The 24,219-nt window shown below is 43.7% G+C and overlaps 3 protein-coding genes across 4 annotated transcripts; 2 read left to right on the forward strand and 1 right to left on the reverse strand.

Moving 5' to 3' along the window:
- Positions 1–212: 212 nt before the first annotated feature.
- Positions 213–4,273, reverse strand: LOC129165262 (myoD family inhibitor domain-containing protein). The gene is made up of 5 exons (XM_054747980.2): positions 4,157–4,273; positions 3,298–3,453; positions 3,144–3,227; positions 2,832–3,065; positions 213–648 (listed from the first exon to the last, which is right to left on the reverse strand). The coding sequence occupies exons 2-5, from the start codon at positions 3,416–3,418 to the stop codon at positions 386–388; spliced, it is 702 nt and encodes a 233-aa protein (XP_054603955.1). The 5' UTR covers positions 3,419–3,453; positions 4,157–4,273; the 3' UTR covers positions 213–385.
- A 410-nt stretch (positions 4,274–4,683) lies between these two features.
- Positions 4,684–10,788, forward strand: cxxc1b (CXXC finger protein 1b). Its single transcript, XM_015959994.3, has 14 exons — positions 4,684–4,873; positions 5,471–5,586; positions 5,671–5,771; positions 5,863–5,999; positions 6,140–6,295; positions 6,376–6,522; positions 6,611–6,724; positions 6,838–7,016; positions 9,099–9,306; positions 9,393–9,503; positions 9,593–9,642; positions 9,722–9,818; positions 9,899–10,051; positions 10,414–10,788. The coding sequence occupies exons 1-14, from the start codon at positions 4,871–4,873 to the stop codon at positions 10,558–10,560; spliced, it is 1,719 nt and encodes a 572-aa protein (XP_015815480.3). The 5' UTR covers positions 4,684–4,870; the 3' UTR covers positions 10,561–10,788.
- Positions 10,789–15,487: 4,699 nt separating this feature from the next.
- mbd1b (methyl-CpG binding domain protein 1b) lies at positions 15,488–22,005 on the forward strand. 2 transcript variants are annotated; one of them, XM_054747988.2, is made up of 16 exons: positions 15,488–16,054; positions 16,283–16,423; positions 16,576–16,717; positions 16,793–17,064; positions 17,154–17,236; positions 17,334–17,377; positions 17,475–17,615; positions 17,690–17,773; positions 17,851–17,871; positions 17,952–18,041; positions 19,659–19,820; positions 19,910–20,089; positions 20,176–20,256; positions 20,331–20,411; positions 21,213–21,272; positions 21,350–22,005. In XM_054747988.2, exons 1-16 carry the CDS (start codon positions 15,711–15,713, stop codon positions 21,821–21,823), a joined length of 2,400 nt encoding a protein of 799 aa, XP_054603963.1. In that variant the 5' UTR covers positions 15,488–15,710; the 3' UTR covers positions 21,824–22,005. The 2 variants fall into 2 exon arrangements, with proteins under 2 accessions (XP_054603963.1, XP_054603975.1); XM_054748000.2 differs by having other exon boundaries at positions 19,931–20,089.
- The last annotated feature ends 2,214 nt before the right edge of the window (positions 22,006–24,219 follow it).

Genomic DNA, 24,219 nt, shown 5'->3' on the forward strand with positions numbered 1-24,219 from the left:
TGATGTAGTGTTTCTCTCCGAGGGGCAGTCACAGCAGCCAGAAACCTCGTGTTTAGGGTCTTAAAGCAGCCCGGGCTCTTCAGGCAGCAGAACTCGGAGCTGCTCAACTCCGTGGCACACCGAGTCGCGCCGAGTCATGATGTGTCTAGTGCTCATGATCCTGCTCATATGCAACTTTTACTAAATGATCTCCCAAGTGTCAAAAGCAGACATATATTTGAGTTTTAACATTGACTGTTAACCATGAACATATGTGTCTTGTCCCTGTAAGTAGGCTTTCAGAAGATTTTAACAAATAAATGATTCTTTTCTCTTTTTTTTCATTTTTTTAGGCTTGCATCTGTTTTTTAGTTGTTGTTTTTTTTTGGCTCACTGATATTAAATATTAGTGGTAAAGCATTTGAGAGATCTCCATAGCGAGGTCCAGGCACTCTGTGACTGGCAGGCAGATGTCACAGACGCTGCAGTCGCACACGAAGCACCCCCCACACAGGTCACAGCTGTGGGTGACAGTCAGAAGAGGATGCATGGTGGGGGGCTCGCAGCCGCACAGGGACCAGACGCACATGTGGCACCCTCTAAATGTCTCCAGCAGACAGTCCAGAGGACGACAGAACAGGCAATGCAGCAGGACCGCAGCACAAATATCTCATGTAGGGAAGAAGGATGGGAGAGTAGTGAGACAATGAAACGAGAGACGGCTGAAACAGAAATGAATGATTTGCCCCTTTTCAGATTACAGATTTTTCACACGTTTGGATCAGATTTACTCAATATAACCAGACCATCACACTACCACCACCATGCCTGACTGTTGGTATGAGTTAGTTTTACTCTGGATGACACAAGACTCTCCTTCCAGAAAGATCCACTCTTATCTCATCGGCCATATTTACCCAGAAGTTTTTAGGATCATAAAAGTACTGTTTGGTAAATGTGAGATGGGTCTTTGTGTGGTTTTGGCAGAGGCTTTGGTCTTGGAACTTTTTACACATTGGCCGTTTTCCCCCATCTCTTATTGTTGAACCCTGACCTTTGACCTTAACTTAAACCAAGTGATGCCTGCAGGACTTTCAATGCTCTGGGTAAGTTTGATCTAAAATTGGATATGAGATCATTATTTTAAAACTACTTTTTACAGGTGCCCGTCATAAAATTAGATTATCAAGACAAAGTTGATTTATTTCTGTAATTTTATTCAAAAAGTGAAACTTGTATATTAGATTCATTCATGACACACAGACTGATATATTTCAAATGTTTATTTCTTTCATGTTGACGATTATAACTGACAACTAATCCCAAATTCAGTATCTCAGAAAATTATAATATCAATTAAGACCAAAACAAACAAAAAAATTTAGAAATGTTGGCCAACTGAAAAGTATGAACATGAAAAGCATGAGCATTACAGCACTCAACATTCAGTTGGGCTCCTTTGACCTGGATTACTGCAGTCCATCACTCTGTGGCTCTGCTCAGGTGTTATGAGAGCCCATGCTGCTCTGATAGCGGCTACAGCTTTTCTGAATTGTTGGGTCTGGCATATTGCATCTTCCTCTTCACAACACCACATAGATTTCCTATGAGGTTAAGGTCAGGCCAGTGTGCTGGCCAATCAAGAACAGGGATACCATGGTCCTTAAACTCTCCCGTTGGAAAATAAGATCTGCATCTCCATGAAGGTGGTCAGCAGCAGGAAGCATGAAGTACTCAAACTTCCTGATAGACGGCCGTGTTGACCTTGGACCTCAGAAAACACAATGGACCAACACCGGCAGATGACATGGCGCCCCAAACCATCACCGACTGGAAACTACACTGGACCTCAAGCAAAGTGGATTCTGTGCCTCTCCTCTCTTCCTCCGGACTCTGGGACCTTGGTTTCCAAAGGAAATGAAAAATTTACTTTCATCAGAAAACATAACTTTAGACCACTCAGCAGCAGTCCAGTCCTTTTGTCTTTAGCCCAGGTGAGATGCTTGTGATGGCGCCTCTTGTTCAACAGTGGCTTGACACAAGGAATGCGACAGCTGAAACCAGGTCTTTCACACATCTGTTCTTGAAGCACTGACTCTAGCTGCAGTCCACTCTTTGTGACTCGCCACATTTCTGAACGAGTTTTGTTTCACAATCCTCTCCAGGGTGCGGTTATCCCTATTGTTGTACACTTTTCTACCACATCTTGTCCTTCCCTTCACCTCTCTGTTAATGTGCTTGGACACAGAGCTCTGTGAACAGCCAGCCTCTTTAGCAGTGACTGACCTTTGGTGTCTTGCCCTCCTTGTGCAAGGTGTCAGTGGTCGTCTTTTGGACAACTGTCAAGTCAGCAGTCATCCCCACAATTATGTAGCCTACAGAGCTAGACTGAGAGACCATTTAAAGGCTTTTGAAGATGTTTTGAGTTAATTAGCTCATTAGATTGTGGCACCAGGGGGTCTTCAATATTGAACCTTTTCACAATATTCTAATATTCTGAGATACTGTATTGAGGATTTTCATTAGTTATCAGTTATAATCATCAAAATTATATAAATAAATATTTGAAATATATCAATCTGTGTGGAATGCATTAATCTAATATACAAGTTTCACTTTTTCAATGGAATTACTGTTTCTCTAATTTCCCTCTGGGATTAATAAAGTATCTTTGAACTGAATTGAATAGAATAAATCAACGTTGTCATGATAATCTAAGTTTATGATCAGCACCTGTATATTTATTTAGGGCACCTTGTCCAATAAGGAAATGTGTTTGCTGGATGGTTTTGGAGCATCAAAATAAAAGAAATGTCCAAGGGGGCAAATACTTAACAGCGTTGAATGCTTACCAACTCCATCTGCCTCTGAGTGAACTCTGGCAGTCGTCAGGCTTTCCTGACCTCCTGCTGGTGCGAACGACGGGCTTGCTTCAGGAAGTCTCTTGGTCTCTGCGGAGGATGGCAGCAGGACGTGCAGAGGTCTTGGCTGATCTGTTTTCACAGATTTCGTACTGTGGATGTACTCTGCATCTGTCCAGCCAGTTTTAGAGTTCGTCTGCACATCGTGTTCTGCAGGAGAGTCCTCTGTGTCCAAATATTAAAATGAACAAAACAAAACTCCAGTAAAACTCTGGAATCACATAAATGAATCAGCCCACTTACTTGTTCCACTCACAGGGGCTGAGGACCGTCCAGTGTTGTCGGCGGAGATCTGTTCTGACAAACTGTTGACGTCTGTTAAAGATCCTGAAGGACAAGAAAAGGGTTCAGCTGCAGGCAAAATTTGTTTTTAATCCCCGGTTCTGAGTAAAGGTACCTGTTAGAGTTGTGGCGTTGTCGTTTGACTTTGAGGCAGAGATATCGGAATATGGAATCATTGGCATCTCCTCATCCTTGTTTTCATCCATAGTTGTGGAATACAGTTGGTCCTCCATCATGGCATTTCCTCTGAAAGGTCATCTGTGTCAGACTTCTTAGGAGGAACAACACAAATTAGAGTAAGTGAAATAATCTGCCACTGACTGAGTTTGTACAGAAGTCTGCAAGAAGTGGCCCACATAGAAATATTATTTATGTTCTCATATGTGAATGAAAATGAAACACTACTAGATTTTTTCTTGACACTTCAGAGGTTCTGTCAGATCGATAACTGAGACTTTTCAGCTGTTAGTGATGAGTGGACATCTTGGAAATTGCACAGTAGTTAATCAATTATTAATCTGCATTTTGGCAACATTGTGTTTGAAAAGTAGATGAAAAGCGCCGTGCTGACATCCTGACAGCTAAATGAGAGAGAAATTATGATGTTGCTGTCATTAATCATTCATGCCCTCTAATAACATTTACATTGTGTGACACTGTGGGTATTTTTATTCAAATTCATCCTTTCACAATATTTTCTTTAGTGTTAAAGACCAACTATTAAAATAACCATCCATATTAACCAGAATATAGCAATGTGTCAAGCTGAGCATGTCAATAAAAACATTCTGGGATCTTTAAAACTGGTAATCTAATTAGTTTTATTTGGGACTACATTTTAATTATTTTCAAATGTGCTTTTAAAATAAATTTGTTGATCACTGATAAACTAACCCTAACCATGCAGAAAAACAGCAGCTTGTTTCATTTTATTGCCAGCTTCTGAGGCTTTTGAGGAAGTAAATCATACTCACTCTGTATGTCGCCAACCAGGGTCTAATCGCAGACACAGCATTCAGGGAACTGGAAATGTAACTTTATCAAACAGCATCTTTCATCCCTTCATCCCTCACTGTTTCTCTGTACCTATCTCTCTCCCTTTCTCTCTCTCTCTCTCTCTCTCTCTCTCTCTCTCTCTCTCTCTCTCTCTCTCTCTCTCTCTCTCTCTCTCTCTCTCACACACACACACACACACACACACACACACACACACACACACACACAAACTGAGGTATCACATGAGCATTTGGGTATATCATCGCAAAAAAGAGCAAAAGTTCTTGTACTAATTGTGCTAATAAAAACACATGTTTCTCTACTAATATGAGATGTTGTTGTTATTACTATAAATATTCAGTGATATTTGATATTTATGTTGAAAATTGTGTTTATTTTGTGCAAGATAAGACTTACAAAATATAAAATGTAATTTTGTGTTAGAAATATATGAAGACGGCACCAATTGGCAGTAGGTTGATTAGTTTCAATTTATCACCATAGAAGAAGAACACTGATACGTCACGCTTCCGAAAATTGTCGAATGTAGCCGATTGTACGCGATGTGACATCCGCGTCAATGTTAGCATAATAGAAATGGTGGAGTTGCAGGATTTTCGCTTCGTATACTAGATACCTGTCTGCTGTCGGTGTGTTTCAATTTCAGATTAAAGACCGAGCGAAATAAAAAAATGGTTAGTATTTTAAATAAGGTTTTTCTCATGATAAAATGATTTAGAGACACCACTAATGTAGCTCGGCCCAGTTAGCTTCCTGTTGTCTGACTTAGCTTAGTAACGTTGGTCCGTTTAGTTATACTCGCTTGGTAATACGGTTTGCAAAATTATAAAACTTCTTTTTTAGAGAGAATAAAAACTTTTGATCGAGGTTATCAGTTAATGAAGTTGGTCAACAAAAGTTTTTTACTTCTTTAATACAAGCTAACTTTTGCGCCAACATTTTGGTAAACGTTTAAGTTATTCTGAGCTTTATATTTCTGAGTGAGTCAGAGCTGCGCTGCTCATGTATTATTGTAAACTTTCTCTGCTGCCACTTCAGTTCCAAACGCAACATACCCTTTGTGTTCATGAAACTGTCATAAATGTCAAGTTGTCTGTTTCATCGGATGTAAACAATCCGTAAGTTACTCAGGAGTTGTACACGTTTAGGGTACCTATTAATAACCTATTAAAACGTAAGTAAATATTTAGTGCAGCGGCCAAAACAAGAGCAGTCACAGTAGCAAGTAACCGCAGACCAGTTTGATTCATTATTTATTTTTCACTCTCCAGGACAGTGAATTTTCTGACCTTGACCCTGCACCAGGCCCTGAGGCCAGCAGTATGGAGGGGGAAAATGCTCCCCTTTACTGCATTTGTCGTAAGCCGGATATCAACTGCTTCATGATGTAAGTTCACACCCAGTCCCGCTGTCTACTAGGATAAGTGTATGCTATGTACTCTTGATTTTTACCTTTGTTTTGTGCTGTTAGTGGCTGTGACAGTTGTAACGAATGGTTCCACGGGCACTGCATTAACATCACAGAGAAGATGGCCAAAGCGATACAGGAGTGGTACTGCATGAACTGCAGAGGTGGGGAAGAAACACGCTTATTGCAGCGGTTGCTGATTTGTTGAGTTAGTTTCAATTATTTATTGTTTATTCTTTGGGTGATGGTGGGCAGAGGACAACCCAACTTTGGAAGTAAAATATAGGTCAAAGAAAAGTCGTGACAGGGAAGTTGATTCTGACAAAGGTGAAAGACAGTACAGCACTCCGAGCACCCCGGACTACAGGAGCGAACGCCGCCGTGGATCTAAAGTAAGCTCCATCATTATGACTAATCAACAGAATGTAAAAGTTAAAAATGATAAATTAAGGTAAATAAGAATGAGTTGACACGTAGTGCATTTAGCTTTCAACCTCTGATGTTGGTATATTATTGTAATCACCTTCTTCAGGTTAAGCGTTCGGTTCGTATGTGTGGGGAATGTGAGCCCTGCAGGAGGACTGAGGACTGTGCCCAATGTGATTTCTGCAAAGACATGAAGAAGTATGGTGGACCTAACAAAATCCGACAGAAGTGCAGGTTCAGGCAGTGTGAAGTTCGAGCCAGAGTAAGTCCAGCTTGTCTCTGGTGGTTCTGTTTACTTTGCTGTTGCTGCACCAGAATCCCACATCAAACTTGTTGTAACAGAAAATGCTGCGAGTGAAGGAGGAGGAATTCTCTCTTCGTGAAAGACGGGAGAACTCCCACCACAGGCGGAGGCGATACTCGGACGACTACGACAGCGAGGAGGATCTCTACCAGCAGTACAAGGCAGCAGGGCTGGAGGCCAGCATGGTGAAATGATGCCACAGCCAGTCTGTTAACGCAAGTGTTGTCAGTCATTCACTTAATCTCAACACAGCTTCACTCTTTCCTCACACAGTTGTGGGGTAGTGATGATGAAGATGATGAAGAGCCGGCTTTCAGTCCCGTCCTGCGTAAGAAAGCTATAAAGGTGAAGCACGTCAAGAGACGAGAAAAGAAGTTTGAGAAGAAAGTAAGTCACCTCCTTTAAAAAGATGTTATGACTTCAAACGCTGCTCAACTCTGACATGGTGATCAAATGTAAGCTAACATCCTGTCTGGTTATGTTGTTTTTATTAAATGCAGAAAGAGTCGCGTCGCCACAAGCAGAAACAAAAGCACAAAGACAGGAACAGACACACTGAGAGGAGCGATTGTCGGGACAGTGGAGGGATGCATCAGTGTCTCGGTCCAAACTGTGTAGAAGCAGCAAGACCAAAGTCCAAGTACTGTTCTGAGGACTGTGGCATGAAATTAGCAGCCAAGTAAGAGTTCTCATGTGTCACATAGTTTTAGTTTATTCATTGTCTACTGCTGCCTTGCTGCTCAGACTGTGGTTCAGATTTTTCATTCAGCAGCATGATGGAGACATGTGTTGGGTTGGGCATCGCTTGATTTTGAAAGATTCCGATTCCAATTCTTCGTTTCGATTCCGGTTCCTATCGATTCCCGATTCTTTCAAGACATTCCATGTTTTACATGAGCCAGCTAACCACAGGTCCTACTTGATGAAATAATCTTAAATTCAACATGAATTTTAATTCTATGAACAACAGCATCACCTTCATTTAGACAAAAACATGTTTTGGAGAAAAAAAGAAAAATACTTGCAGCACAACCAGTGTGTTTGTTTCTGACCACAACCAAAGTCTGGAAGAAGCCTCTGGGATGAGAGGCTAAATGTCTCCAACAGATCCAGAAACGTCCAGCTGTTTCCAGCTAAAACTCTCAGGATGATCATGTCCAGGATGACTGACCCCAAGATTCCACTACCTCCGCTTCGCCCCCGCCTTCCGCAGCCGCTCGCTTCCGAACTCAATTTTTACTGGTACCCGCTCTACAACGGCTCCGCTCCGGTGCGGAGACCTGAGGTGCGCAAAACGGCATGCGCAGGATTTTTGAGATCTTGCGATACAGTCCGAAAAATAAACGCGGAAGTTAGATCCAAACACCCGTTGTGTGGGAGAAGCATCGAAAAGAACTGTTTAATCTGCCCATCATTTGTGTTGAGAGATCAGCCGTGTTTGGATCAACAAAGTGCGACTACTTTGATAGTAGAAACTGTATTTATGGCTTACTTTTGTGCATTTAAACTTCAGCCGCCACTGATAGTTGTTAAAAGTTGTTAAACCTGTGCATATGAAACAAAAAACGCTTTTTGTTGCCTGTGGAGGTGCTCCGGCGTCCGGCAAAAATAATTGATCCTATTTTTGCCGGATGGCGGAACGGCGGGCGGCGCACTGCGCCGCACGGCCGCAGTAGTGGAACAGCTCTGATTGACTACAACGGGACCGTTTTTGCTGCGGAGTTTGTGCCGGAGCGGAGCGGAGGTAGTGGAATTTTGGGGTGAAAACTACACCTCCATGCTGCAGCAGCATTCAGTCAGAACAGGAAGTGAAACTTAAACGTAGCTGCTGTCAGTAACAATAACAGATTTTAAACATTAAAACTCAACAGAAATAGTTCAGAAAGGAAATTAAAATGTTATTTATTATTATTTTTATTATTATAATTATTATTATTTATTTTAGAAGAAGCTGGTGTGGTCCACCACAGAGAAAGCTGCTCTAGCATGATGACTTTAATTGTACAGGTTATTGTTCAGCCTTCTGATGCTCACACACACACACACACACACACGAGTGTTGGTGAGTGGCTGCGTCTGACTGCTGACGCTCCGTGTGTGTTTTTATTTCTGCAGTGAGACAAACTCACCTCACACCGTCCAGAGTTTGTTCTTTAAAGCTTCTATTAAATCCACCGTGTTGACGTATTTAACAAGTTTCCTCTACGCTGCACGAGTTAAAGTTTACATCACGGAGTAAACGTTTGGCAGACACGTTTTGGGTGGGGGGAGGGGGGATTCGTGCTGCACACAGACAGCTGGCGTGATCAGCTCTGAAAAGCGTTGATCACAATTTGCAGATCACGTTTATTTTTCACGGAGATCGGCCGCGGGTTCCTCTTCCGTCGGCATTCTAGGAATCAAAATAAAAAACTTTGAATGATTCTGGGAAAAACTAACAGTTGGAACCGGTTCCAATCGATGCACGATGCCCAACCTTTACCATGACCAGCGTAATATGAATAAATAAAATAGTCATTAGTATACATCGAAACACAAATTGTAGTAAACAAAGGTCAGAGGTCAGAGCGCCACAGACTGTGTCTGGGTTTTGGAGCTGCTCAGCTACCCAACCTGAAGGAATGACAGCTGGATGGCTGGATGTGGGATCTTTCTGAATGTAAAGTGAAACTTTCCTAAACGGGATTACAGGTGTGATCAAAACTAGCTTTCTCCATCCGGAGATGGAGATTTAGTGATTTTCGTGTCCTTTGACCCACAGCCGCATCTACGAGATCCTCCCTCAGCGTATCCAGCAGTGGCAACAGAGTCCGTGCATCGCTGAGGAGCACGGGAAGAAGCAGCTGGAGCGCATCCGCCGGGAACAGCAGAGTGCCCGACTTCGCCTCACTGAGATGGAGCGGCGCTTCCATGAACTGGAGGGCATCATCGCCAAAGCCAAACAGCAGGCGGTTCAGCAGGATGAGGAGGTGCAGCGCTGCACTTTGGAGCCACGTTTCTCGTGTGATGGCGCCACCTTTAGAGAGCAGAACAGTAACAGATTTTTGAGTTGCAGGTGAATGAAGGTGACAGTGAGGATACCGATCTACAGATTTTCTGTGTGTCCTGTGGTCATCTAATCACTCCGAAAGTGGCACTGAGACACATGGAAAGATGCTACGCTAAGGTAAACCCTTCAGCAGCGTGTGTTCTTCCACATGAAAATTAATCTCCTAACACACAAGCATACAATTCTTTTTCCGTCTCATCTAACAGTATGAGAGCCAGACGTCCTTTGGTTCTATGTTTCCTACAAAAATAGAGGGGTAGGCGAAACATTTCTGTTCTAAAGCACAACATTTAGGGAAATGTTCTCCCCAAATAAACATATTATCTCCCCTGAAGTGCCACAAGACTCTTCTGTGATGTGTACAACCCTCAGAGCAAAACGTACTGCAAGAGGCTTCAGGTCCTGTGTCCAGAACATTCTAGAGACCCAAAGGTTGGTGGCTAAAGCAGCAAAGTGTCCAGCATACAGATGTAAATAAAGCTGGGTTTCATCCCGTACTGTTTGGCATCCAGGTCCCGGTAGACGAGGTGTGTGGGTGTCCTCTGGTGAAGAACGTGTTTGAGCTGGCTGGAGATTATTGTCGAGTGTCCAAAAGGAAGTGCAACAAACATTACAACTGGGAAAAGCTTCGGAGAGCTGAAGTGGACCTGGAGAGAGTCAGAGTGGTGAGAACGGAGTCGCAGCTGCCTTTGGCTCAGAGGAAACACAGAGAAGACAAACCTAAGAATAAAAACACAGGCTGACAGTCCGTTCTCTTTGTTAGTACAACAACAACAATAACAACAACAATTCAAGTTATAAATAGAAGGATACACCTACCAGGAAGTGTTCAATGTGTTTCTTTGCTAGAGTCATTTAGTCATTTAATGTTTATCTCTGATAATGTGATAAAAACAACTATTAAACCCTCAGACCTGAGTTACCTGGTTGCCATGGGAACGTTGTTACCTAAATGTGGCATTTTTTTATGTATTCTCTGATGCAGAATAATAAATAAAATCATTGTTTTCATCGTGTTTTTGCACAGTGGTACAAGCTGGATGAGCTGTTTGAACAGGAGCGTAACGTCAGGACCGCCATGACTAACAGAGCCGGCCTGCTCGCCCTCATGCTGCACCAAACCATCCAGCACGACCCCGTGACCACGGATCTCCGTAGCAACAAGGACCGGTAGTCAGCCTCGTCCTTTGCTCTGTTTGGATCTACAGATCCGTGTACATAACATATTTTAATCACAAGAGATCAGAAGGTTTAGATTGATAACTGTGACTTGTTTTCTAAGGTCCTTTCAAAAACTGTGGATGATAATATATATTTTCCTCTCCGTGGCAGATTGAAGTTTTTCTGACTAGAAAACTGCAGATTTTTGAATCTGGTATTCTAAATAAACACCTTCAACAGATGATGTCTATGAGTGACGTTTGCATGCCACGGGGGCAGCCTACACAGAGGATCGCTCTGAGTCAGCTCCAAGTTACTCAAACAAAACCTTTATTGGAGTCCTGGAGATGGAGAGCATAACTGTTAGTCTAAGCTTTCAGGTCCAGGCATACTGACGCCGGCCAAACTGGGCTGGTTCCAGGATGTTGGTCTAAATGTGCAGAAGCAAAAATGACAGGCGCTGAAAGAAGCAATGAGTTCCAGCTGTGTGAACCCTAAGGTTTTCCTTCATATTTAGTCATTTGAAAAGGGAAGTTCATCCTCTTTCACCGGTAAGGGTTTACAGTTCAGGTCATATTAAAAACCATCTTTACCAGTTTCTAAAACAGCAGAATCCACCATGTTGTCGTTTATAAAACCAAAAGGGAATGTGTTATCTTACACCTTTCTGCTAATGGTTCAGGAGCGGATCAGATGTGTGGGTTAACTGAAATATTCTGGATGCGGAAACGTAAACGTAGCTTCTGACTGAATCTGCGGCAGCTCTCTTGTCTTCCCTCACTGCTGTGAGGAGCACACACATGCGGAGACAATGATGCTGTGCCATGAGCTGACACCACAGACTTTTGCCCCGCCCATGTGCTCGTAGACGTCCCCGTTCCTAAAAGTGTGTGTGAACAAATTATCGCTGCAGGACTAGATTGACACCACCCAGTCTGGTCTGTTCTGGCCCAGATGTGAAATTGCCATTAGTATCTTGAGCAGGGGCGGATTTAGCAATTTGGGGGCCCAAGGCGAACACAGACATGGGGCCCCTTACACTAAATTTTCGACAGTCTTACCTTTAACTGGATTTGCGAAACTCTCCCCTCTTCTGACATGAGTTATTTTCCCTTTTTATTAATCCTCCTCTTTTTTGCTGTATTTCTCTCCCTTTGAGTGCCTTCAATATTTGCTCTGCTTTCCTCTTCCTGTCAGTGCTCCTGTGCTTTAGCCGTAGTTATTTTTTTTTCTATTTTCCATTTTGGTCTATGTTTTCCTCCCTTTAAACATTTTCCATTGTCTTTCCTTTCTGCTTCCTTTTGATGTTTACATCGAAAAACGACGTCACTTTCAGAAGTGAAAATAAAAGCTTTTATGAAGCATGCTGCTTCTTTCTCTTATTGGAGCCACTAGGATAACTCCATTATATGTTTAATGTTTTGACTATCGCTTTGAGTTTGTTCCGAATGCTCCTGCCTCTCTTCTTATTCGTGGTCTTATGGCACTTGGCAAACAACCATTTGGTGCATTACCGCCACCAACTGGATTGGAGTGGAATGACTACCAATCACTTCCTGTTTGTGCATCGCAGTCTTAATAACCCTGTTATGACCATAATTATAACAGGGCCGCCTGGTATTTTTTTTAATCTTGTGGCTGTAAAATTGTAATAAAAAGTGCAAAGTGTGTGTAACTCTTCTCCTTTTTTCAGAACAACCTCAGCTTTCAGTGTATGGTTTGTATTTCCAAAACACTATAACATTTCACGAAAAGAAACGTGAAGCCACTTCTCCAGCTTCACTGGCTGCCAGTCAACTTCAGGGTTCATTTCAAGATCCTGGTTCTGGTCTATAGGGCCTTACATGGACAAGCACCATCTTACATTGGTGATCTTCTTAGTCCCTACACCCCCAGCAGGTCCCTGAGGTCCAGTGACCAAAGCCTACTGGTTGTGCAGCACCAGGCTAAAGACCAAAGGTGACAGATAATTTGCTCCTGTGGCCCCCAGACTCTGGAACTCTCTCCCCCTGTGCCTGAGATCAGTGGACTCAGTGGTCTCCTTTAAAAAGCAGCTGAAGACTCACTTGTTCAAGCTGGCTTTTGTATGACCTTCTTCACCACTCTCTCTTTATTCTGCTCTCCCCACCTATTCCACCTTCCTCAGGATCCACTGATTTCCCTCTTTCCTGTTCACTCTCTCTTTCTTAACATTTTTTCTTTTAAATCCCAGTTGTTTATTTTTGCTCATTTTAAATATATTTTTAAACATTTTCTAAATGCTTTTTTATATTTATATTTTTGTTTTTGTGAAGCACCTCGTGATTTTTATCTTGACAGGCGCTATAGAAATGATATTTTATTCTTCATCTTCTATTTAGAATTTATTTCTATTAAAGCCTTTAAAAAATCAGCTTAAAAGTGAAAAAAGCAAAAAACGGATTTGAATTTTTTACAGTTATTACTGAACAGGAACTTCAAAATTACTGGGCAAACAATTTAAACTTTGAACTGTAATGCATCTATTCTTAAAAAAGTGTGAACCAGTATCTTTTTTAGCAGTTTTTAAGACTTTATTTTTGTAAACTTTCAGACGTTTGTATTTGATGTGGTAGACCTTGAAGCAGTTTCTCTCCAGCTGCAGGCAGAGTCCTGCACATCTCACACTGCCATGGAGTGCTTCTCTTGCACACCGTGCACTGCTATACCAAAAACATTTGTTTTAGCAAAAATAATAATTTATTGTAAAAAGATAAATAATGCTGGAATGAAGCTGAATCTTACAATTATCAAATAGTTGAGGGTTGTTCAAATAAAATATAAAGACTGAACAAACGTTCATATCCTGGTTCACCGGAGATCTGTCCTTCTTCATGGTCACTGTCTTCAGATATAAGCCTTCTGGGACAACTAATAGATCGTGTTGATTTACTTTGAGGCATTTCTATAATTTCATGCTGGCTTCTTATGCTAATTGGCTTCTCCGTTCCATTATCCGCTTTCACCGCGGCGCTGCGCTCCGTTTCAATCAGGCTGTACAGCAGGATTTCCCCTCGTAGCGATATTTTCCCTAACTCTGATTGATTCATGCCATAGATCGTGGAAAGCTGCTTTTATGTACTTTTAAGAACCGTTGGAATTTCCTGGATCTGATCAGCCATTCAAAAGTTATAAAACGGAGCATTTTGGAAGACAAACTCAGCACGTCTCTGATCTTTGTTGTGATTCGGTGCGCTCAAGACAGGGAATCCCAGTGGCTACTGTAATGTATTGTATATGCACGAAAAGCCCCATTTTTAATCTTTTCAGCACTTTTGGAATTTTAATGATATCTTGAACGGTTCAGGAATTATGGTAATGAGAAGTGCGCATGTCCAATCCCGTCTGCGGCCACAGGTTGGTAATAAGAATATTGTGGCATTAACAGAGGGGTGCTGGTGGTCAGGGCTAGGGGGCCCCCCAACACAAGGGGGCCCCAGGTGGCCGCCTACCTATGCCTAATGGTAAAACCGCCTCTGATCTTGAGTACATTGGGTGTGTTATTGGGATTTTATAAATTCAATTTTTACATATATGTGTAACCTCAGCTCAGACAAAATTCAGGGGACCCTCTGCAATCTTGTGGAGACCTCTTGGGGGATCACTGACCCTAGATTGGGAACCACTCTAAAGGGTACAGTATAACAGAACCATTGTTTTCTAGTTTTTCGCCACTGGAGGGCATCAATTTCCTCTTCTCACTGGCATAAGCTGAACTTGTGCTGTAGCATACAGTCATCGGCTGTAATTAGGGGAGTGTGTACACGGTGTGTACAGTAGCGCCACGCAATGTGTATCAATTAGATAATTTTTTTTCAGCGGGAGAAATTGGGGGCGGGGCATGTGAGCGGGTCTCGCGCTCTACAGGCTTCCGTTTGAAGGTTAGAGGCCATGACAGAGCAAAGAAGCTGAGTAGCTGGTTGAGTGGGCTGCAAGGTAAACCCTCTAAAACAACAGAGAAATATTACTTTTATTTATCTTTCAATTTGGTCTGAGTTAACAAGGCTCTGTTTATGACAGCCAGTGAACGCACCACTGAAGACGAGAATTATCAAAGAGAACAGTCAAAGCAAGATAAACCCTTCCCCCATTTCCGCCCTCTTACGGCTTTTCCCTCATCTGGATTTTTAAAGCAGAAAAAAAATACTCAAGTCAAGATTTCTTTAATCCGGACTCATAGTCCAAACTTTGATCCTGGATAAAATTGCTTACACACCTATATATTTAAAGATGTTTCTGAAATACAGAGTAAGTCAAAGCCGAATAATAATCTTTAATCAGGCAAGCCAATCTATAAATGTACATATATGTTAACAAAGATATGTTTACATGTATATTTACATATATTGGACATGTATCTGTCCCGATCGTCTGTCCTTACTGACAAAGGAGACGTGAGCTGGATGTATTTATCTTGACTCTCCACAACTCTTTGTCCTCAAGACGTTTCCGCTGCCAGCGGTAGTTTAGCTTTAGCATAGCTCTGCCTCTGTAAGTTAAGGGAATTCTGCTGTAGAGGCTTTAGAAAGACACTAGACTTTTCTTCGAGACACTTAGAAAAATGTGTTTGAAAGGTAGAGTCAACAATAACTCTGCTGTTTAAAATTTAATGTACCGGCACTGAGACCTACCAAAAAAAGATGCTAATGCTAATTTTTGCAAACGTTAGTTGCTGTGGGCGTGTTGTGTCTTTATTGGCTGTTGCGTTGTGGATCGTTGATTGACGGTTCTTAGCCTAATCGTAATCGGTGATCACGAGTCAAGATAGGTAGTTTAGAGCTTAAAGGGGCTCCGGTTCCGCTAACGTTTATGTTCGGCGGCTATCAATGGTGGCTGCATTCCTATGCTAGCTAGTTAGCCGTGTAAGTTTACTGTAACTTCAGCTAACTGGTCAGACGGGATGCACGCTATAAAGAGTCTGTTGTATTTAATCTGTGTTTGTAAACAACTGTTATTTTGAAGGGTTTATCACAGGAAATTGAAGAGCAAAAGATTGAAACACCTGAGAGACCGGGAACAAGCGGCTCCACCATCTTGGCCCGTGAAGGCACCACGCTGTGAACGGGATGCGGGCTGGTCAGTAGAACCGCGTCTCTGCAGGGAAAACGACACTTCGGACGGCTTGTTTTATAGATTGGTGCACACATGAGCGTGGAAGGGGTGGAGAGGCCGCAGCTCCTTGGCAGCGAGCCAGTGGGAGGAGATGTGGGACAAAGCAACACCGAGGAGAATCCTGAGAAGGAACCAGCACCATCAGAAGGTCTGAAGGAGATACCCAGCTCCACCCCAGTCCTGCTGGAGGACACCCCTGAAGATGACAAAGATGGGGTTAAAGCTGCCGCTGGTGAACCACCAGTGGACTGGTTCGAGCCACTGGAAGAAGATGATGATGCTGTTAGTGCTGACCTACAGGACCCAGATGAAGAAAGCCTGGCAGGAGAAGCTGAGAGTGTGGCAGGCAGCGAGAGAGTCGCCTCAAAGATCCGTATGTAAGTTGATTTCTCTTACACTGGTTTATCCACTACATACTGTTTCTATGCAAATCAGTAAATTATTACCCATAATTCCACAACTGTAAACTTCAGACTGGAACGGGACTGTTTATGCTTCAGGTGCATGAATAATTCTGGATGAGATGAAGCACGTCTAAGGTCCTAATCTGACTAAATCTTGGGTGACTGGAAGATATTTGTTCCTCCTCGTCTTTGTGATTTTAGAATCCAGGGGTATCGGCGTAAGCGAGCCCACCGTGATGAGGGATGGATGGACTGCCCGTCGCTCGGAGAAGGTTGGAAACGGAAAGAGGTTGTCCGACGCTCGGGCTCAAGTGTTGGCCAGAAGGATGTTTACTACATGAGGTACAAACAGTGGTTATCTGTTTGGCTCAGGTGTCAGATGAATGCATGCAGTTTAAGATGCTCAGCTGGGGTTCGGATCAGCCATGAAAATCTGCTTGAAAGAAACGGCTGCAAAAGTAGTTGTTAAGAGTTTCTAACTGTTCTCCGTCCAGTCCGCAGGGTCACCGGGTGAGAAGCAGAGTGGAGCTGGCCACGGTGGTCCAGGGGAGCCTGGACTTGTCACACTTTGATTTCAAAACGGGGATGTTTCATGAGGGCAACGCCACGCCTTTCAGAATTCGACAGAGAGTCAAGGTGCTTTTTTAATCAGTCTCATCGGACAAGACTTAACGCTTGTTCTTCGGTCACATTTTAACACTGGTGTTGTAGAAAAAGGTTCGGGAGCGTTCTTCGTCAGAGTCCAGCTGGATGGAGAGAGGAGACGGAGCGGATACTCCGGACTCCTACCACAGACTCACCCCAAACATCAAACAGCAGCAGATCCAGACCAGCGTCTCCTGCAACAGCTCATCAGGAACTTACAAACCCAGCCACGAATACCAGCCGGTGGTGGAGAAAATCAAGCTTCCTCCTCCCTCCTCATCCCGGCTGCTCCCCCTTCCGTCAGTAAAGGGAGAATTCGGGGCAGAGGACAGTATTCTGTGAGTCTGTCGCTACTTGCGTTAATCTGTTTCTATATTTAGTCTTCAGCCTAGCTTAGAACATCACGAGTTATCTTGTTTGTCTGCAGGGTTTGTGCCAAATGTGGCGTTTCCTTCACGGGGACCTGGTACGACAAACAGAGGAAGAGGCCCTGCTGTCCGTCGTGCTGGGGTACGGGTGTGCAGACCTCACACTGAGCTACATGTGACCTACAATAAAAGAAACACTCTGAAACTTTCCCCTTTTCTCTGTTTCATTCATACAACAGAATCGTCAAAGTCTAAAGTGCATCCGCTGATCCGTTTCAGAAAGGTAAACCTGCTCAGCAGGAGCGCATGCTAACATGCTAACAGTTTTTACAGATCACCTCACAAACGATAACACGAGTGTGTGGCTGTTTGTCTGCTAGTGGATCCCGTGTGGTCAGTGTGTGGGGTGTCACAACTCAGTCAACTGTGGGCAGTGTGCCAACTGCAAACACGGACTTCAGAGCCCCGAAGCCAAGAAACGCGTGTGTCGGAAACGCAGGTGCATCTGCCCCATCCGCAAGGTGAGCCCGCGCTGTCGCTGCTTCACGCTGCTGTTCCTGCCGCTGCTCACACCCGAGGTGGTTTGTCCCATCAGAACCCGGCCAGCAGCAGCCTCTCCGCTGGGATGATTTTCGCCGACGGCTCTGAAATGTTTGATGATGAGGACTTAAACTTCCAGGTAGCAGAACCCATAAACATGAAGTTTTCTGCTTCACCGCCTCCGTACGTTTCTAACTTTTGCTGTTGATTTTACAGAATGAAGTCACAGACTCACAGGTAACACTTGGATGTGTGTTCACACGCCGTTTGTGTCTCCGGAGGTGAAACTTACATGTACAATATGGCTCCTCCCACAGCACCAGAGCTTCAGAAGCAGCGACACAGAAAACTTTGCAGCCAGCATGGATCTGGACGAGGAGGAGATGTCGACCGACGACGACGACGACGTGAGTTTACACGGGAAGATTGATGGTGGGTCTGTTAGAAGACCCACCAGAGGCTGAAGCTGCGTCTCAGCCGTCAGACCAGGAATCACCAGCTCTAGGGCCTCCCTTCTGCTGCTCCAGCACACCCGCTTCAACCAGTGATGAATAAAATGGCTGCTGGAGACTTGAGCATGGTAAAGAGGTGATAAAACCATCGATCAGGTGTGCTGGAGCAAGAGACATACAACCTGCGGGCCGGGAGCCCTGGCAGCACCAGGAGGAGGAGCGCACCTGTCACATCTGATCTGGGTCGGCCTTATGCAGACACGTCTGTCCAGAACCAGATCATCATCATCATCATCACCTTTATTTAACCAGATAAAACCCACCGAGATTAAAACCTCTTTTGCGAGGGTGACCTGGCCAAGAGGCGCCATGTGAACGCCGCATATGCACACTGAACCATACGGTACAATCCAACTACATAGTAAAACAAGGGAGACCCTTACAACACGTACAACAATAACAGTGACACAAGAACAAAGATACTTAATTACACAATCGTCCAGGTGTCTGAATTAATTTTAGCCCACGAAAGTTACCAGTAATTACTTCACTGTAGTAAAACACGAGCAGTTTTCTGTCTGAGTGTTAACGCGATCATGAATCGTTTTCAAGAAATGTGACAGAGGAGTCACCGAGCTCATGTTTAAAGTTACCTGGACCTCTGACCAGGAACTTGGAGCTTGATAAGTAAACGCCCGACTCCTGTTAAGACATTTTCTTACTTAAATAGGCCGGGACTAGATGTAAAATAGTCTTAAATACCAGGGTTAACCAGTGCGCTTCCCTCCTATTTTCCAGAGGTGGTAATGCTGCAGTTCAATATAACTCACAGTGATGTGTGCGATAAGATGCTCCAGTTATAAACCGTAATGCACTGTGATATAAAGCGTCCAGGGTTGATGGGTGGCATTTTGCTGCTGTCCTATACACTACATCCCCGTAACCAGCGACTGGCGAGAAGGTAACACCCACCAAATGTCCTTCATGCCTTTAAAGAAAAGGTATTTCCTATTTCTGAATAAAAACACAAGCTTGGCTTGAAGTTTAGTTCGTAAATGAGAAATAGGTTCTTTAAAAGTCAAGTCTATCAATTATTGTTCCAAGATGTTTTAGATGAGAAACCGTTTCAGTCGTCGTACCTTGTGAAGTTCTTAAAGAGACATCGTTTGTCAGATTTGTACATGAATTTGAGAAGAGCGTTCGTTGTGATTTTTCTGGATTCAACGCCAAACGAAGGTGCTTCAGCCTCCGCTCAATCTAAGTGTTGTCCAACGGCCTCTCAAAACAATCAAGTACACATTCCATGCTGTCTTTCCTTTTTTAAAACACAGAAACGGTTTCGTTACCTGTTTTGTCGCTACGTTTTGCCGGCGGCGAAAACAGGTAACGAAACCGTTTCTGTGTTTTAACAAAAAAAGAATGACAGCATGGAATTAGAACTAATACACAGCAAGAACACACCTAAGATGAATAAAGTACACAGTCATCCGCATAGAAATGATGTGAGACCTAGCTTGTCTTCGCTAACTAAACCCTGTCTTTTTGTCTCTGCCCCGTCGTTCCCGTTCCCAGTGGCATAAGAAGCGGAAGCGGCGTTCCTGTGGAGAATGCCAGGCCTGTCTGTGCAGGAGAGACTGCGGCACGTGCGATTTCTGCGTGGACAAACCCAAATTTGGAGGCAGCAACAAAAAGAGGCAGAAGTGTCGACTACGGCAGTGTCAGAGACAAGCCATGGTGGGACGCTGCCACTTCATCCTCTAGATTATCTATTTATTGTGGATCAGCGCTTAGGCGTAAACATTCCCGTGCTGTTATTTTCCCAGAGACATTTGTTGCCCTTCCAGATGGGAATGAGCGAGCATGTTCCAGACGGGCCGCAGCCGCCAGGGAGGCCCAGACCTCACTACACTTACAGCCGCAAGGATGGCTCGAAGAGAAGCAGGGGACTGCCGTCCGCTCTGGATTTTTCCGACAACGAGGACGAGGACAGTCGGTCACAACAAGTGGGTGTCCGAAGGACAGCGCCTCTGTTTTTGGTTAGAAGACGTCTGCTTTGATAATGCGGCTCGGATCTGTGTTTCCCTCGTAGATGTGCTGGAGCTCAGATCCTGGGAGGGGGACCAGACTCTCCTCTGATGGGAACGCCAAAAACTACCAATCACCTATGCAGGTGGGAAAACCGAGTTCTGCTCTCGCGGTTCTGGAGTGCAACTGTAGTCTGATCCATGTTTGTTATTCCTGCAGCTGAATCACTCAGAGTTCGGAGTGGGGAACGGGCTGCCGGACCGACACCCCCACATCAGCAACCATAACTACTCTCAGCCAGTAGGTTCACCTCCTCCTGCGCCAGACACACACGGGTCAGGTGTTGTCTGGCGCCGCTTCGTCCAGATACTAGATCTAGTTAGATGCTGTTTGAGCTCGCTAGCCGTCAGCCCTCTCTTCGTTTCCTGCTGCGGTTCTGGGCAGATTAACCAGTAGGGATGTAAGAAAATATCGATATGACAATATATCGTGATATTTTTTCCTGCGATTATTACATCGATATTCAAAAGCCTTGTATCTAATTCTTGAAAGAATTTACATACAAACTTTTGTGTATTTTCTTTTCGTTTTGTGCAATTCAATCGCCACCCGCTAGTTGGCAGCAGTGTGCAATGGGTTTTGTTTCCACCATTGAAATGTAAATCCCTCCATCATGGGTCAGATACCTCATGTTAAACATGTTACGTATCAGTTTGGACTGTTTATTGAACATTCTTACAATAAATTCAGTAAAAAAAATTGCTTGTAACGTCTGACTGAATGTATCACAATATATTGTGATATATCGTATCGTCTCCCCTGTATCGTGATATGTATCGTATCGCCAGAATTTCAAAAATACACATCCCTGTTAACCAGCCAACGGGTCAAACCTCTAATCTAGAAGGACGAGGATGACCGATGTCTGCCCTAGCTAAATGGCTAACACTGTAGCGCAGCCTCACGCGTACAGAGGGAGGGACGTCAGGCCTTGGTGTAAAACTAGCACGAAACATGGCGGCTGACGTGTTTTTACTTCATTAAACAATCGTCTCTTCCATATGTAAGTCTAACAAAGATGGTTTGACTTTGTCACTGCAGCTCCGATGGGACACCAGCAGAGACGCTCCAAACCAGGTGGAGGAGGAAGAGCTACCGATGGTAAGCGCAGGGATGATGTGTGTGGTCGGTGTCGTTTTGCAGACGGACGGTAATAATTGACGTCCTTGTCCCTGCAGATCACCCAGATCTACAGTCTGGCTGACAACCCGGCCGAGGCGGGCGTGGACCAGGAGAACCAGCTGACGCAGCTGCTCCACTCGTTACGCTCCTCCGTGCTGCCCATCCTATGGTACGCTATAATGGTGGAGGGGCCCCAGCTGCAGCTCACTCAGTGCTCCAAGCAGTCCAGCATGGCAGACACCGTGGTGCTGATCGACCCGAGTTTCTGTTATTACATCACGGTCCAGAAGCAGCCGCTCCTCCCCACACACTCCATCTACAACAGCTTCCCAGGACGCTTGAGCACCGCCAATGAGGTGGTGAGCCTGCTGCTGACCCTGGAGAGGTACATCGTCTGCCACGGACTACCGCTGAAGGAGCTGATGTTTCCCAACACTCCGGTGGTTCTGGAGCGGGCCGCCACCTGTGAGTTCCTGGTGAAGAAGAACGAGCCCGTCTGCGTCAACTGCAGAGCGCTGCGGAGACTTTAGACTGTCGGGGCCACGATAATAATCATTACACCCAACAGACTTGACCTCTGACCAAAGGAATTTGAGCGGCTGGAAGAGTTTACTCCGCTTCGGCTTGTTCTTCATGTTTCATTAAAGGGGGTGGGGTCTGAGGGTCCACCTGGTGGTCTGATGTCACAACATCCATCAGCTCTGCTTTTACAACCTCCAGCATTAGAGAGGCTCCTCTGCATTCCTGTCAGCGTCCACCGTAACGTCTTACTGGGTTTACTGGTCTGTTCTCAAACCTGCCTGCTGGGAAAGGCCTCAACACACACCGTCAGCGCCACAACACTACCTCTCCACCCACACACACTTTCATCTGGGCCTTTTGATTTTCCCTTCTTTTTCTAACTGATGCAGGTTTTTTTTATTTTTATTTTTTTCAACTATTTAATCGGTCATTTAGAAACCAGTCACTCACCAACCCGTTGGGTTCCTCTGCTGTTCTGATCATGCAGTAAAATATCAGTTAGTTACTGGAAGTTTTACCAAATATTGATGTAAATCGTTGGTTTCTCCTAAACAAAGCAATAGCCTACCTCTTCATTCTGATGCTTTTACACGTTTAAAAGCAAGTGAGGCACATTTTAGCTGACTTCGGCTAATTTAGTCATGATGAGGCTGAAGTCAAAACCAATGAGAAGCTGAGAGCTCGAGTTGGTTAGGACTGCTGGGGAATGTGTGTGTGTGAGTGTGTGTGTGTGTGTGTGTGTGTGAGTGAGTAATGTACAGAGATCAACAGGCTTCTTCTCACGTTTCTGTTCCTGGGCGTTCCAGCATTTATGTCATATTTAAGTTGGATTGGGAGTGAAGCCTCCGGTCGCTCCTGTCCTCAGATGTTTTGGGTTTTCTGACAATGTGAAACTTTTCTGAATTTTCAACATGTTGTCTTACGTTCAGCTGACGAAACTTTGTCAGTCTATGAAATAAAACATTTTGATTATTTGACTTTTTGTATTTATATGTTCTGTTGCTAGTAACTAGTCTGGGTGACAGGCTTTTTGTTAAGAGCTTATGATAAATGACCCACACTCGTTTAACTCTTCCCGACCTGTCATTCATCCATTCACACACACGCATTCATACACTGGTGGGGATGAGCTACGATGTAGCTACAGCTGCCCTGGGGCGCACTGGCGACACCGGTCCCTCCGACCACCACCAGCAGGCAAGGTGGGTTAAATGTCTTGCCCAAGGACACAACAGCAGAAATATCTGGTCGGAACCGGTGTCAAACCTGGCTGCAACCTGCTCTAGCTCCTGAGTTACTGCTGTCATAATTTTGAAAATATCACAAAGTGACCAAATGTAATACATAAATATAATTTGACCTTTTACTTGACACTGTCAGGATGTTGGAACATTAAACACATTCATGTTCATAATTTTCCAAACCCTAACCCAAACCGATCTCGTGTTTCTTTATTTGGTTGTTATCTTGCTAATGTTAAAATCTGTTACCTGATTTCAATCAGGTAACAGATTTATTCCTGCGGTTCTGGCACATTTCATGTGCCTCGAGGACATTCAACATACAAACTAAACACAGAAAACTTACTGTGCTACACTACATCTGACTTATTTATCATAAACCAATGATGGAAAATAAAAAATGTAATAGTTTCAAAATGGTAAATTAAGAAACGAATTCGTTATTGTGATAAAAACAAGCAACTAGTTGTATTTCAGTCTGTTTCTTGTATCTGTGACCAGTTATTTGTCGCCCCCATGTGGCTAGTGAGGGACATTACAACATGCTTGTTTACAGAAATCCAAATACGAGATTTTATTTGTTGTTAAAAGAACACATTTATTATCTTTTTCACAAAATCAAGTTGTAAGTAATCAAAAAATGTATTTAATAATGATTAAACACTGGACTTGTTATGTTTCTCAGTCTTTTCCCTCCTCTGTTAAAAATGTATTTATTCATAACAGCAGATACAATTATAATAATTATACTTACTAGTTTTATTTTCCTTATAATTTGTGTTTTTTTAAAGAAATTAAAGATAAAAAATGTCACACAGGAATTTTTAGATGCATGCACCGTTTCTTTGGTTTGGACACGTTTGCTGTAATGTAAGTCCACAACCACAAGAGGGAGACAAACATCTCCAATGGGCATTAACCAAATATAAAGACACCGTCCTAAACTAAACCTTCACCCAACACGTTTCAATAAACCAGCTTTTATTGTGTATTTTGTATGATTTCAACTAGGATTTAAATATTAAAGATTTCTTTTGTCCCATCAGGTCCTGTAATATCATAAAATATCCACAAGAGCATTAATTACCTGTTAGAAGCAGTCGTGTGTGTGTGTGTGTGTGTGTGTGTGTGTGTGTGTGTGTGTGTGTGTGTGTGTGTGTGTG

Source organism: Nothobranchius furzeri, chromosome 3, assembly GCF_043380555.1.
Source record: "Nothobranchius furzeri strain GRZ-AD chromosome 3, NfurGRZ-RIMD1, whole genome shotgun sequence".
NCBI lineage: Eukaryota > Metazoa > Chordata > Actinopteri > Cyprinodontiformes > Nothobranchiidae > Nothobranchius > Nothobranchius furzeri.

Coding starts and splice junctions, on each gene's coding strand:
- LOC129165262 (XM_054747980.2), bottom strand. CDS start 3,418: ATGATGGAGGACCAACTGTATTCCACAACTATGGATGAAAACAAGGAT. Junction 3,228..3,297: donor CAACGCCACAACTCTAACAG/GTACCTTTACTC, acceptor CTTGTCCTTCAG/GATCTTTAACAGACGTCAAC. Junction 649..2,831: donor CTCAGAGGCAGATGGAGTTG/GTAAGCATTCAA, acceptor TCCCTACATGAG/ATATTTGTGCTGCGGTCCTG.
- cxxc1b (XM_015959994.3), top strand. Junction 9,307..9,392: donor CGGTTCAGCAGGATGAGGAG/GTGCAGCGCTGC, acceptor TTTGAGTTGCAG/GTGAATGAAGGTGACAGTGA. Junction 10,052..10,413: donor ACCTGGAGAGAGTCAGAGTG/GTGAGAACGGAG, acceptor GTTTTTGCACAG/TGGTACAAGCTGGATGAGCT.
- mbd1b (XM_054747988.2), top strand. CDS start 15,711: ATGAGCGTGGAAGGGGTGGAGAGGCCGCAGCTCCTTGGCAGCGAGCCA. Junction 17,378..17,474: donor CGCTGATCCGTTTCAGAAAG/GTAAACCTGCTC, acceptor TTTGTCTGCTAG/TGGATCCCGTGTGGTCAGTG. Junction 17,774..17,850: donor ATGAGGACTTAAACTTCCAG/GTAGCAGAACCC, acceptor TTGATTTTACAG/AATGAAGTCACAGACTCACA.